Raw genomic sequence first — 14,785 nt, 5'->3', positions numbered from 1 at the left:
AGAATCACTAGAAAGGTCTCTTTAATGTGATAAGTTATTGTAACTGAGACCTTTATTATTGCCTGCCACCAGGAATACCGTAAATGCCTAAAGGACTGTTCCACAGCTGCATGTGCAATAATTGATTATGGTTTATTGAACACAAGCATAAAAACGTTGTTTAAACCCTTTCCAATAAAGGTATGTAAAGCTTTCTTGGATTTGACAATTATCTTTAGAATACATCATGTATCTTTTGTATATGTCGAATTTAAAGTTGAAATTGTGTGTAATGCATAACAGTGACTGTAAAATCAATCCCATCCTTTTGGTAGCATCAGGATTGCACTAAAGACATTGTAAATAATACTGAGTGTTGGGAGTATGTTACTGAGGACAGCCAATAGGTTTGTTTACATCCCAACAAGAATGCAAGACTTCAAACATGACATTTTGGTAAGAAAACCAATCTTTTCCCGCCCTTTTTTTTATTAATATCATAATCCTTTAACATAGTTACAATCTGTTTTTATGAAAATAAGTCAGTAGAAAGAATTCTTTAAAAAGTCCATCAAGTCGAGTCCTCCATTTGTAGGTCCTGCTTTCATTTCAAACATGAGATAAAAACTCTCAGACCTTCTGTAAAGTCTCAGCTCCACTCTGAAGAGCCACGGCGTCCAAACAGCACAGAGAGAGTCAATCTTTATTTATGATGGGCACAGGGGAAAGGTCTGTTCAACATGAAAAGATAAAAGGCTTGAATCTGAACACCCCATCTGCTTTCCACTACTCCAAAATGAACCGGTAAAATCTTCGATCAGTTTAAGATCCCTGTACTTCATGTTACAGTCTGGGTTCACTACCTTCAGTGGTACATTGCTCTTTGAAGTACATTACCATGTATTTTTATGGGAGGGCCATTGGGGAACATTAAGTAACCCTCTTCTTTAAGGCCGTCTGTCAGTCTATGCCAGTCTGGATGTAGGTTCTCCAGGCTTAGCCGCCCCAACGGCGCCCATCCTCACACTTAACCAAACTCTCCAGCTTGAAGTAGCCGAGGAGTCCAATGGTTAGAGATGGCAGAGACTCATCTCCCAGACTCCACTGCATTTGAGTCTAGAGAAAGAGTTGTGCCCCTACAGGAGGAGAGTGTTTGGGCAGGCTGCCCCTGAGTTGCTGGAGCAGATGATTGGCAGATAGCATCCAGTGACATCACAGAGGGGGCGTGGTTATGCTGGGTGTGGTCGGCGTGGAGATAGATGAGGGTTTGTCCTCTCAGTCGCTGTCAGATCCTACTGCAGACGCTTTCCGTTTTCTCTTGGAAGCTTTGGGTTTGGAATCCTCTTCCTCCTGGAGAGCAGTAAACAAAGGCCATTTAAACAATGAATTGTACATCGTTAACAATAATATGGCTTTTGTGATGATGTCATGTTGCGAGCGTGGATTTACCGAAGCGCTAGTGGACGCGCTCTCCTCTTCATTGCTGGGTTGAGGAGCCGCCCCCTTGCGGGATCGAGGCGAGGATGCTGGGGCTTTGCGTCGAGGTTTGTGTTGTTTGGTGGAATCTTCATAGTCCTCAGCTAACGAGAAAAGATCACTGAACCTGGCAGAAGAAAAGAAAACGGTAATGATGAAGTAAGATAAGACTGATCAAATAAATGATAATAATTTTGCTTTAACAAGCAAAAGACACACCTCATTTTGTGGGCTTCATCGCAGCTGGCCTGAACATGCTGCAGGGCTTGTAATATGGGCGTCTGGGAGAAGACTGATGCAACAAGAAGAACATTATTTCAATCAATATAAACAGTAAAACAGAGAACCAGTGCTTAGTGGTATTTTATGGTCTGGCAGAGTCTGCTGTTGAACTCACAGTTGTTCTTGGTGTTGCTGAGATTGAGTCTCAAACTGTCCAGATGTTCCAGCATCTGTTCTAGGGTCAGCTGAGCCAGTTTACTGCTGGAGCTCCTCAAACTTCACAAAAACACAGCACACAACTCAAATCATGTGTCGGTAGGATTTTTTAAAATGTTATTGAAAGGCTGCATTAATTTGACCAGGAACACAGTAAAATCATAAAATATTAGTGATTGTGTATAGGCATTTTCTAATTTTAACACAGTTTAAAACTTTATTTCTATGATTTCAAATATGCTGAATTAAATTATTTTCTAAAAAATTAATTGCTGAACAGTGCTGAGCTTAAGAATGGTAGTACATAAACAAAATAATGGGGTATGACTTGAATTTCATTCCTTGTGCGTTTAATAATTTATTTGAAGGACATTTAATAATAGATTTGTGAAATAGATCAAACCTAAGCAATATTGGCTATTTGCTACTGAGCTTTAAATAAGAGACGGTGTTAAATATTTTATCTTGGGGCCGTCACACTTGCTAGTCATGACAATGAGTGGGCAGACAACTAGCCCACTGGCAAGATCTTCATAATATTGGTTAATTTTACAGTATAAATATTTGATGTATTTTATGTTTCTCCAGGGCTACAGACCCTGGGCTAAATCCACTGGAGCTTGAATCTCGGGCCTTAAACACTCCACATCCATCTGTCAGTTGGGAGGGCTGAATATGTCATTACCTCTGTCGTTTCCGGGGCATGCTGTTGTTCTTGATGAGCAGGGCTTTGATGTGTTCTCCCAGCAGGTCGTCGTGTTTCGCCGCCCAGTGCCGCAGGATGCTGGTGGTGAACTGATCCTCTTGGTGGTAAGGTCGGCTCAGCACCATCTTCACCATCTCCTCACTCGGCCTTCAGCACAAAATAAATAAATAAATCAGGACTGTGTCCCACAGCAGACAAGATTAATAACCATTTGTGTGAAAACACTTACTTTTCTCTTCGTAACTGCAGCAGCAGGCAGGACAGAGCTTCTGGATGTTCTGTGAGTAGAGAGCGAAGATGATTACAGCTGGACCAAGCATGTGTAGATTCAAAGTGTGTCTATGGAGAAAGACACTTACCCTTGTATTTGAGGTGCTGTAAAATGGGGATGATGGTCTCCAGAGGGATACTGTGTGCCAGGAAAAGCTGCCATGTGCTGTACTGCTCAAACGTCTCCCAGTCCAGAGACTGAACTAAAACACACAGATGCACAGAAACAAAATGAGCTTGACCAAGCAATGGATAAATGTCTGTCACATTCACACAGATAAACAACTAGATTTTACTCTATAGCTTTTTCAGCACAGGCGTCTGTTTGACGCTCACATTTGTCAGAGTGAAAAACTAACATTTCCATTAAAGGGGTCATCGGATGCCCATTTTCCACAAGTTGATATGATTCTTTAATCTCTTAGAGAAAAGTAACTTGCCATTTGGTTTGTAAGGTGTAACTGCAATTTGAACAGAGACTTGTGGGGTCAGATGGTGAACCATAAGAGCTTGAAAACTGCTGTAAACTTACTGAGGATGTTGAGGACCGAGTCTTTACGGAACATCACCAGATTACCCGTCATCACGTGACACATCAGCTCCTGAAGCTGTGAGGTTACAACAAGAGTAAGAGGTTACAAGAGATTTGAAGAAAAACAACTGTGATCAGTGTTAAAGGGAAGTACAGACACAAATTGGATTTCTTTTCATCACTCACCCTCATGTCACATCCTTCTTGCTAGTCTAAATTAAATCTGATCATCTTTACAAACTAAATTATTTGTCTTTATGAACTTTCTGAAGCATCTGAAGATTTTTGGTATAATATATTTTGTATGAAAGGACAACAATCTTTCAACGGTTTAATTAAAAACATCTTCATTTGTCTTTCAAAAGCGAATTTAAAGCTGCGGTAGGGAACTTTTGACGCTCTAGCGGTTAATAAACAGAACTGCTTGCGTCTTGCGGAAGAACATCGTAGCCGGAACTACTTCTCTCTGTTTATGTCTATGAAGAATCACAAAGGTACTGGGTTACTCCACCGCGGTATCCCCGAAGCAATCTAAAATAGTCCGGATATAAACACTTATTATAGGTGCACCCTAGTGATTCAGGACAAGCCGAAAACACGGATTTGAAAATTGATTCATGGTGTACTCGCTTATTATATACATTTTTCTACATTTTGAACACAAACAAAGTTACGGACCGCAGCTCTGATCGGTTGTTTTTTACCGGGAGCGCATGACTTTCTGCAAATGGCAATAGGAGGACTGGGAGGAGCCAGAGGAGCTTGATTTTTTCACAGATTATCTGTCTCATATTCTACTGTCAGGACATATGACAGGTTTAACAATTATGTAAAAAATATATTTTTTACAAAAGTTCCCTACAGCACCTTTAAGTCTTATTGGTTTGGAATGACACGAAGGTGAGTAAATGTTTGGGTCAACTTTCCATTTAAATGTGTATATTTCAAACCTGTGCCGAATCAATGACAGCCACGATCATGTTGAGGAGCTCTCCACTGCGCAGGGTCTCATCTGGGAACTGTACAGCAGACACAGAAAGTCAAGCACGGCTGGGAAACCTCTGCTGCAGGCACATGTTGTTGGAGTATGAGGGGTTACCTCTGAATAGATGGAGGGGGTTAGGTAACACAGGAGCCTCACATCATCCTCCTGACAGGCCTTCATGTCCATCATCAAGCAGGTGTGCAGGTCGCCCAGAGCCGTGGCCTGAGCAAAGGACTCGTACAGGCTCATCTTCCCCGCCGCCGCTTTGCTGCAAAGACACAAAAACAGCTCAGAGTAGGGTTGGATGTGCTTATCAAATTGCACAGGGGGGGATTTCTTTAAATATATGCTCTGTATTTAAGGTTTTCATAGGTCTACTTGGATGTGAAAACCTGAGGTGGGTCCCAAAAGGTTTTAGGACACGGGTTGGGTTCAGTATTAGTGGCCTCAGGTAATTTAAAATAATTGTGTTTTTTCCAAATGGACCCAATAACCTCGAACACAGAAATCCATCTTATAGATATGAGATCCATCGGGAAAAGCTACTCGCTTCATTACACTGTGTGTTGATGCAGGACTTTTTTATGTGCAGAAGATCTTTGCTTGAGATGAGGTGGATAGCGATGCGAATTCAATGATTTATTGGGCTATTAACGTCATTTTTATCAAGGTATCACATTTATGTTTCCAGTCCACTGGTCACAACTGAAAGACAAACTCACAAATAACTTATCCATCAGGCAGGCAATAATATAAAGTAATAATAAACATGTAAATAATGACCAAATCAGTCAGCAGGACATCAGGATAAAAAACACTTATGCACATCAGGTTGGGATGATTTGGGTCGGGTACAGAGTTTAGGACCGGAGAAGACCTCTACTCTGTGCCTGCAGGTCATACCGCTCTTGCTACACACATCAAGTTATGAAGCAAAGAGGAAACGGACAACTCGCCGACAGACAAGACAGAGCAGGTTACTTCTACTATGAAACAAAAAGTCTCAGCTTAAAAAATGTGTCAGGGTTTTTTTTTATTTTTATTTTTTAATTCAAGCAATAAATACCGTTTTGTGGCTGTTTAATGTGTTGTGCAGCACCTCAGTTCAAGCGGCACGTGAAGCAATCATCTCTTCCTCTTTACTAGTTATAGCATGAAATAAACATAAGTGAACATCAGAGGGTTCTGTGTTTTGTTTCACCCATGGAAAGATGTCAATACACACCACTTTCAAGTTCAAGTTCACTCTCCTGTTAGGTTTGTTAGCCAAAAAAAAAAAAAAAAAAAAAAGGTAGATTCTGCATCATGATTGGTCAGATCACCTGTCAATCAAACTCCTTGCGATGGGTCAATTAACTCTCCAGTATTTGTCATTCAAAAAGGGGAACCAGAATGGCTAAGACTGCTGATAAACAATGACCAGAGACTTCTATGTTTGCCCTCTTGGGTGTGTTGTTTACTTGTTTTCGTCACAATGCTTTTCTTCTCATGTACTGCTTTGCTAAGATGAACAGCCAGTCATTGTGAGCTCCCTCAATGACATGCTTTGCTGCCAGTTCAACATGCTCAATTGGCCAAAAAGCCATCGGTGGGATCAGTCTGGTGCTCAACTATGGCCTGACACTGGCAGACTTGGTGTGTCATGGCGATATATCTTGTTGCTCATCACTTGGATGATATAATTTGGACTGTTTGACCCTACCTAGCTTTGAGGTAGTAGAGCAGATGATAACCGATTTTGGGCTGTTTCTGGTAGAGCTCGGCGAGCAGGTCCAGCAGGACAGAGAAGCCGCTGTTGTCCTCCTGCATCTGACACAGGTTCCTGAAGATCAGACACACCGGCTTACACACAGACTCCTCCAGTGACCTGCACACACACAGCATCCCATTAGCCTCTTCATTAAGAAAAACGAACAATAGTGACAGGAATATACGGAGGGCAATCAGGACACAATGCAGGCTGGAACCCAAGACACATATCTAACACTAACCAGCACATAATGTGCAAACCGACCCGACAGGACGTCGAGAAAGAGAGGGAAACCTACTCTTCGGTGATCTCCTCAGGCAACACATCTCCCCTGAAGTGACTCTTAAACAGTTCAGCCAGACAAGAAGCTAGAGTGGACATCTGCTCAGAGTCAAAATCCTCCTGAAATAGAAAAAAAAAAAAAAGTGTGTATCATTAACCGTATTTAAAGCTCTGAATAAAATGTTCACTCTGAACAAGGCTCACCTCTAAAATAAGATCCACAGTTTCCTGCATGACCTCACAATGCGTTTCTGTGTCACTGAGAGAGAAAGAACCGTATAAATGGAGACTCATGCAATTGAGATCTTATTCTAACTGTAATACATGTTATTAATCAGGTGTCTCACCTTCCTTTCTGTAGCTGCAGAACCCTCTCTTTAAGTGCCTCGTCCAACTGGTCCACAAACGGTGTGATGTCAGGAGGCTCGTCGATGTAGGTTTCCTTCAGCTGATGGAACCTGAACTCTCGTTTTTTACCTTGGGATAAACAAGGGATCATATCATGCTGCACTGATGTGAACTGAAAATACAGAAGTGGGTCATGGGCATCATTCTGAGGCAGAGCCACTGATCTAGACTCGGTCATGATTGAATACTAAAGCAGAGAACATGCGCTCCACTCCAACGCAGTGAAGCCGGGCCGTAATCGGTTGATCTGAGCTTCAGATCTAAAGTGTTATCTGCCATTACGGCAAGCATCTTACTCTTGTTGTTCAACTCTTCCTCATCATCACTGAAGGTAGCATCCGTGTGGTCATAGCAGCCATCCTCCTTATCAAGCACATGATTGTCCATCTCCAAGGGAACAGATTCCTCCATTTTTACTACAAAGAGTACAGGAACAAAAAATGTCAACAATAAAACATGCCATAACTTTTGAGATTTTAACTTTAATAATTTCTATTTCAAACTACACTGATTAAGAACCAGAATTTCTTAAAAAAAAAAAAAAAAAAAAAAAAAAAAAAAACGGATATGGAATTTTAAAAGTAAGATTTTTCAACCTGGAAAAGTTACAGAAAGTAATAAAATATTAATGTCAATGAGATTTTTTTTATAATGAATATGAATATTACTAGTAATGTCAAGCTCTAAAATATTTCATTACCTAAAAATTGCTGTTAAAGTATTTAAAAAATGTCTCTAAAATCGCAGATGAAGAGATAAGTTGTAAAATCAGTGGTAATATGAAAGTGTAAACTCCAAAAGACCAATTTCTGGAACTAGAGATTATTAATTATTTTATTCATTGTTTCAATTAAATATTAATAGATACACATACCAAATAATATTTTCTATATTATTTTCTGTAACTAAACCAGTTGGAAACGGAGCAGCTTTGTTATAACCGTGAAGTACCAGAAATATCTCTGAGGGCCTTTAAATATAGTCCTTGACAAAGAGTCAGAAACGCTGAGGACCACTACACAAACTTCATATTTCTGCTAAAGCATTCACTGATGAGATGGGAAAGTAGATAACACAAGCCTTAGCAAGACTTAAATTAGCACTTCATTTATTCTGAACTACAGAAAAAACATTCAGAAATCCCTTTTCCTAGCAAAAGAGGTCTATCAAGATTAATATGCCAGTTTAGGGCATCCCAAATCATATATGTTGTTTGTATAATATTTCTGGTGGACTAAATGGTTACGGAGCTGTTGTTTTCGACATGACTGAGAATGAACATGTTGTGGAGCTCTGACCTTCAGTGGGCGGCGAGGGGGAATTGCAGAACTCTGGGAAGCGTTCTCGCAGCATAGAGCGCAGCTCACGGTCCAGTTTAGGGTTGTCAAACAGAGGTGCTAGGTGACTGAGAGAGCGAGAGTGATAGCAGGGGTCATTCTCGATGAAGTATCTGTATGAGCACATGCTAATGAGTGTGTGTGTGTGTGTGTGTGTGTGTGTGTGTGTGTGTGTGTGTGTGTGTGTGTGTGATAAACTCACGCCAGAACTCTCTTCTCCATGATGAAGTTTAGAGAGTTGAAGACGCCCTGCCGCACCTGACCCTCAAGAGGAGGGAAAAAGTTTGGGATGATCTGAAGTGGAATAAAATAGCAGGTTAACCCAAGATTTGAAAGACTGGAATTCACAACACACAGAACTTCCTCTGTAAATTCCTCTCAGAATTTCCCCCCACACACACGGTTTTGGCTGCATTGGCAAAAAAGGTAACTCTTTGGTATAGGAACCAATTCTCACTTTTAACTAGTTGCTTATTAGCATGCCTATTATTAACATATTGGCTGTTTATTAGTACTTATAAAGCATGAGTAAGCATAAATATTCTGCATGACCACATTCTACATCCCTAATCCTACACTTAACATCTACCTTACTATTAATAAGCAGCAAATTAGTAGTTCAATGAGACAAAAGTCATAGTTAATGGAAAGAATTTGAATTTAAAGTGACAAAAAAAAAAAAAAAATCAGTTACACTTCACATTAAGCTATATGAATTTACATCTATATATGAATATACATCTTTTTATGTCTTTGTTGATAAGATTTTATAAAACGCATGTATCAATCTTTGGTAATTATAATGTTATGAACTAACAACTGTAAGCTGTATTTTTATTAATGTAAATAAAGATTAAGAGAATACTGCAACTAATGTAATGTTCATTAATGTTAGATAATGCAGTAACTAAACTTAACTAAATAAGATCTTATTGTAAAGCATTACTGTTATTACACTGAAAGTCATGATACTTTGAGGAAAAAAATATTTAGAAAAATGAATTTAACACCATAACTATTTGATGTTTAAAACTGTAAATCCTATTTTGTGGCCAGTGCTCACACTACTGTGTATGACATTAACAAGCTCTGAGAGACTGAGAGAGAGAGAGTTTCTCACCCGACACATGAAGTCCAGTAGTGTGGCTGTTATAGCAGGATGTGGTTTCATGGAGTGATGCATCACCAAAATGGCTGGCTCTGAAAAAATAAGAGTCCGTAGAGAGACAGAGAGATATCAGAGGAAAATAAAAGCAGAGCACCAGAGACTGAGTGAAGGCAAAGCATGTGGTTTGTACAGGTCTATTTGCAGAGTCCAATTTAAATGGCACAATAATGGCTTCCTGCCTCTCTTACCGATGTTCATGATGCTGTCTTTCTCTGGGTTGAAGAACAGCCAGTCGTAGAACAAGGCCAGTTTGGCATTAGATGCAGCAACATTAGACTGCAGAGAGAGACAGATTGATATGGAATCCAAAATGACATCTAGAAAAATATTACAAATGGAAGGTTTTTAGTATTTACTTACAGTGCAGGTAGTCAGGAGCCATCCAATGATCGCCCAGCGCGGCAGAATGTCAGAACTCAGCACTTCATTGGACGGATGCACCACGCCGCATATGTAACGAATGAGGTCACAGCGCAGCGACTGGCTTTCAGCTGTGGACAGATACTGCCGCTGAAACCAGTCCTGATAGCGCTTCTGCTGGCCGAACCGAACCTGCAGCCAGGAAGAGCAAGAGGGTTTGACTGTTTCAAGTCATAAACGTCTTGTGGTTTCCAGTGTCAGTGTTTGTGTGTACTTACCCGTGAGGTCATGAACAGCAGCTTGGTCTCCATGTCAGGGGTGAGTCGACAGGCCAGAAACTTGCGTGAGGTTCTAGCGGTGAGGAGCTGCAATATACCTGCAGCAGGACGGGACACGACAGAACTATTTAGTTACAAACACAGATTTTACTGTGTATTCTATTAACATGCATTACGGTGTAAATTCCCGCTCACACACACCTGTGAACTGTGGGCTAAGGGTCTGAGGATTGTGTAGCAGGTCTCTCCACAGCAACTCCATCTCAGGAATACGAGCCACAATCTGTAAGAGTCGGACCAGATCCCTCCCGATGATAAAACACTCCATGAACTGTTAAAACACAGACACATAGCAACTTAAAAACATTGAAAAGGAAACAAAAAATGACAACAGCAAGAACATCTGTAATGTTACAGAAAAAAAATACAGTTTTATGCATTAGAATTTGAGTGGATGGAAAATAAATTCAGTACTTTTGAACTGTCTTTTTGTCAAAGAATTTTGTTAAAAAGATTTCCACAAAAATACTAAGCAGCTGCAACTGTTTTTCTTTTAAACTGATGTGAAATGATGCTGAAAATTCAGCACTGATCACAGGAATACATTACATTTTAAAATCTAATCAAACAGATAGCAGTTATTTAAAAAGGTAATAATATTTCACAAAATTGCTGTTAATATATTTTTGAAAAAATAAATACACCTTCATTTAGCATTAAAAAAAAAATCTTACTGACCCTAAACATTTGAACATTAGTGTATATTACAGATATAAATATTGAATTTGTTTACCATCATGTCATTTGACCATTATTTGATTATCAATATCACTGTTAGTTAAAGCTCCAGTGCACTCAAAGACCAGGAATATTTACATAAGGTACGTACAGTCAATTGCGATTTCACGCTGTCTGTGAATCTGTTGAATAATTGCTGGCAGCCTAATTTAATCACAGCTGGTTCAAGCCCAAGTCACAAGTTAAATCCCAAGTGCTGTCCTGGAAACTGCTGACCCAGATCCAGACATCCCAATCCTGCTTTAGTGCCCTTGAGCGAGACACTTCACCTCTGCAGGCTCCAGGGGGAGCGCCCCTGAAATGAGTCTATGGTGGCTTGCTCTGAATAAAACCTATTTATCTTTCTTTTCATTCCTGGCCTTTTTTTTTGCTTTTTATAAAGATAATATTATTAATGAAAGTTGTGATCCAGATTTAAAAGTTTTGCATCATGTGTGTATCTACACCATAAAAAAAAAAAAAAAAACTCACCTACATCGTGCAATCATTTTTAAGCCTGAAAAGCTTAATTTATTAATTGTAGAAAACTGTAGGTTAGACTTTTATGGTTAATACAGTATGACATAGTGAGATGGCAGAAAAGCTATGGCCAAAAGAAAGATTTTTAATGCTTTTAATATAATGTAGCTTTTAATGCAAATCAGTGAGATCTTAATAAGATTATAATAGACAGACATAAAATCATATCCCCCAATAATATGTTTTAGATCTGTAGATTTCATTGTGGGGGTCAAAACATATCACAAAAATAACACAAAAAAGCAGCACTGTGTGCAGAACTCACCCTCTCTCTGAGCAGACCGATGCAGAAGTCCACCTCTCTCTGTCTGAGGGGCAGCAGGTTTGGCGTCCCATGATCCACTATGAGCCTCAGGTACGTGTACACAGACATGGCCACCAACATCCCGCTTTTCAGCACCCACTCTCTGTCCATCACACAAACACATTCACGAAGCTGCCAATAAACTCACGCTGGTCTATATGCATGGACGTCGTTATCGCCCACAGTGCACCAGTCACACAGCATGCGGTCTCACCTCTGCTCCACTAAGATGTCCAACACGTTCTCTGCCAACCACATGTTCTTGTTGGAGATGTCTCCCCCTGCAGATTGACGCAAGTTAGACACACGATGTAGGGATACACCGTAAATATAGCATGATTTGCAGCCGTGTGTGAACGCACCAGCGATCTGCTTCATGAGCGTCATGAGAACCCCATCTGCTCCAATGACTCCGCTCTTCACCAGCTCTCGGATCAACCACACCAGCTGCCCACACACACACACACACACACGGGACCAGACGTCAGCACTGTGTTACTCTTAAATTCAGTGTTGCCACATGACATCAGACTGGAGCCCACCTGTGTACGGCACACTTCCTGAAGCTTGAGGAACTTCTCCATGAGGATCTGGTTGATTTTGATGAGCAGCACATTCATACCGTCTCGATTCACCAACGTCAGGTCTCTGTAGCACTGCAGGACACAACAACAATATTAATGGTGGGATTCTGGGAGAACAGTGCAAGTACAAGAGCTTTCTGTGGTATGCATGTATGTATGTTAATCAGATCTTGTGTATGAAGCATTAACGTACCCTCTGTGCTTGTGGGGGCTCTGTGAGCAGAAGCATGAAGAGACCCAGACACACCTCCTCATGCTGCTGTGGACCCTTACACACCTGAACACACACATTCTCATTAACCATCAACGGCTCGAAATAAAGCCGATTTCTTTAAGTGTTATCAAATTGTTTTTGAATTTTATTTTAGACCTTCTAGCCACTTTTATCGATCTCAAACTGCAAGTCAGTCATGAATGAAATGTTATAAGACAGAGATAGGGGAGTTGGATCGGGATATTACAAGTCAGATTCAATCCCATGTACCTCACGTGAGCACCACAGCTCAACATGCATTAACCGTTAACCAGAAGGCATTGGCTAAATGTCATGCTGTTCTTCTGTCTGATAAAAAAACAAAATTTGCATATTTAAATAACTTCTGAAGGATCATGTGACACAGAAGACTACAGTAGTGATGCTGATAATTCAGCTTTTCTGAATATTTATTGCTTAAATTAGCATTTCTTAAAGTATAAAAGGATGGACCTCCACACTATGAACAGCAAAGAGGAGCTCAATTTCCGTTTCACATGAATTACATGTGTAGGATAACAGGGATCCTGTATTTTTTGACCAGTGAATTTTTATTTGTTTAAAAGCTGATTGATAACTGGCAGAAAAAAAATCAGATTTTAAAATAAATGTAAAAATCACGGCAATGTCTATGTCAAGCAATAGATTTAAATGATCATATTTAGCATACAAACTTCAACAATAAGAGTAAACATATCTTCAAGTTATGTGGGCATGGTTTTGTCTATGCAAACACTCAAAAAGAACAATATCTAAAGAACTGAGAAAAAGTCAATTCTACATTAAAGTCTTTTTATAATTTTACAAATTTACATTACTTTTCCAGGCCTGCAAAATAATACAATAAAAAATAAATAAATACATTAAAAAAATCAGGATTTGGGAATTCTGATGTGTTATCATAAGTGGGTGTAACTGATAAACACTCACATGAGCAGTGAGAGCATCATTGGCTTCTCGCTCCGACAGTCCATTGGTTATAGATGTTGTGATGCTCACACACCTCTCCAGGCGCTGAAACACACACACACAAACTTGTGAGTAAAGAGCAATATGGATTGATACATGCCATGACAAAAACAGCAAACAACAAAATAATTCTGCAGATCCTACTAATAGTTCATGCATAAAGGTCTAATCTCAATTAAAGGCATTCCTGCATTAATTTGTAACCCCTTCCCCATCAGAGAGTCACTGACACCATCAGCTGTCATCAGTACATGTATGACATGATAACATCATTGAATGTTCAACACATATCATGTTTACACCGCTGCCTCAACTCCTTCCTTTATATCTTAATGAACAGATAAGATAATAAAAGGCTACACAAGTCATCCCTGCAACGATCAGCCCTGTGCTACTAGTCTGATAGTGTCAACTTCTCCATTCTGCTCGTCCTTTTGTTATTGTACTTAGTTATCCCCATGTTTTTCTCCGCAGACGTGTGCTGTGAAGGACGCACTGGCTCGTATGCTGACGACCGAGGGTAATGAGTCGATCCCTACCTCCTCCAGCTCATCTTTGGCGTCCAGGCTGGTGGACACCAGAAGGCGACCCTGCGCTTTACCCTTAGCCGACGAGGTCTCCATCTCCTCCCGCCTCGCTGCGCCCACACACACGGGACCTGACGGGGGTTTGGGGCGCTGTTTGAAACCCTTCCCTCACTGTTTCCGTGTGTCAGTTGTGATTGTGAACTAGTTAACCCTCTCTCCGCCCTGTCCTAGGCGCCTACAGTGTGTTTACGACTCTTAAATCGCCACCTTCGCGCGACCGCACCAGTGTTTCCACAGTGTCCGACTGTAACAATTCAACTTCCGCAGGGCATGGAGGCTCAGCGGAAGTGTTCCGAACGCGGAGTGAAGGCGGAGCGGAGCGACTAATTTATACCAATCGCGTGCTGGGTATTTTGATTGACGTGGCAGTTGACCAATCACGGTGAAGGCACTGTCAGCGAGACCCGTTCGACAAAAAGAAGCTTGTGCAACTTGATAAGAACGCTGCTTCTGTGTAAACATGTGGGTAAAAAGAAGACAGACAGAAACCTATATAAATGCGTGCTGACTTTTAAATATGGAAACAACAGACATTGTGTCTTATTGGGGCTCTCCTCTTAACAATATTATTCGAATATTTCAATATATTATATTTAATATTATTTTATATATATATATATATATATATTTATACTAGTATAACTAACCCAATAACAAAATAAACAACAATAATCTTTATTTTATAATTAATTATAATTAATAATGGCCTATATTAATTGTAATTAGGTTTTGTTTTACAATTATAAAATTGTAATCGAAAATTATGATTATATTAAAATGCAATCAATTCCATGTATCACTG

General features: G+C 40.1%; 1 protein-coding gene across 1 annotated transcript; it reads right to left on the bottom strand.

The window, feature by feature from the left end:
• Positions 1 to 430: 430 nt before the first annotated feature.
• Positions 431 to 14,287, bottom strand: ints3 (integrator complex subunit 3). Its single transcript, XM_026289034.1, has 29 exons — positions 13,936 to 14,287; positions 13,358 to 13,441; positions 12,368 to 12,451; positions 12,133 to 12,246; positions 11,953 to 12,037; positions 11,805 to 11,871; positions 11,552 to 11,693; positions 10,171 to 10,300; positions 9,970 to 10,067; positions 9,692 to 9,883; positions 9,520 to 9,607; positions 9,284 to 9,363; positions 8,366 to 8,457; positions 8,125 to 8,231; positions 7,123 to 7,242; positions 6,766 to 6,895; positions 6,623 to 6,677; positions 6,435 to 6,538; positions 6,089 to 6,253; positions 4,501 to 4,654; positions 4,352 to 4,420; positions 3,402 to 3,477; positions 2,959 to 3,072; positions 2,829 to 2,877; positions 2,579 to 2,746; positions 1,853 to 1,953; positions 1,675 to 1,747; positions 1,429 to 1,582; positions 431 to 1,329 (listed from the first exon to the last, which is right to left on the bottom strand). The coding sequence occupies exons 1-29, from the start codon at positions 14,017 to 14,019 to the stop codon at positions 1,255 to 1,257; spliced, it is 3,054 nt and encodes a 1,017-aa protein (XP_026144819.1). The 5' UTR covers positions 14,020 to 14,287; the 3' UTR covers positions 431 to 1,254.
• Positions 14,288 to 14,785: the final 498 nt, after the last annotated feature.

Source organism: Carassius auratus, chromosome 19, assembly GCF_003368295.1.
Source record: "Carassius auratus strain Wakin chromosome 19, ASM336829v1, whole genome shotgun sequence".
In the NCBI taxonomy this organism is placed as follows: Eukaryota; Metazoa; Chordata; class Actinopteri; order Cypriniformes; family Cyprinidae; genus Carassius; species Carassius auratus.
This window is presented reverse-complemented; position numbering and strand designations above follow the sequence as displayed.

What these genes read in the sequence shown, in the direction of transcription:
- ints3 (XM_026289034.1), bottom strand. Translation starts at nt 14,019, where the DNA reads ATGGAGACCTCGTCGGCTAAGGGTAAAGCGCAGGGTCGCCTTCTGGTG. An exon ending in CCCCCTCCATCTATTCAGAG is followed by an intron (nt 4,421 to 4,500) that starts GTAACCCCTCAT and finishes TCTGCTGTACAG; the next exon opens with TTCCCAGATGAGACCCTGCG. An exon ending in CTGCAGTTACGAAGAGAAAA is followed by an intron (nt 2,747 to 2,828) that starts GTAAGTGTTTTC and finishes TTTGTGCTGAAG; the next exon opens with GCCGAGTGAGGAGATGGTGA.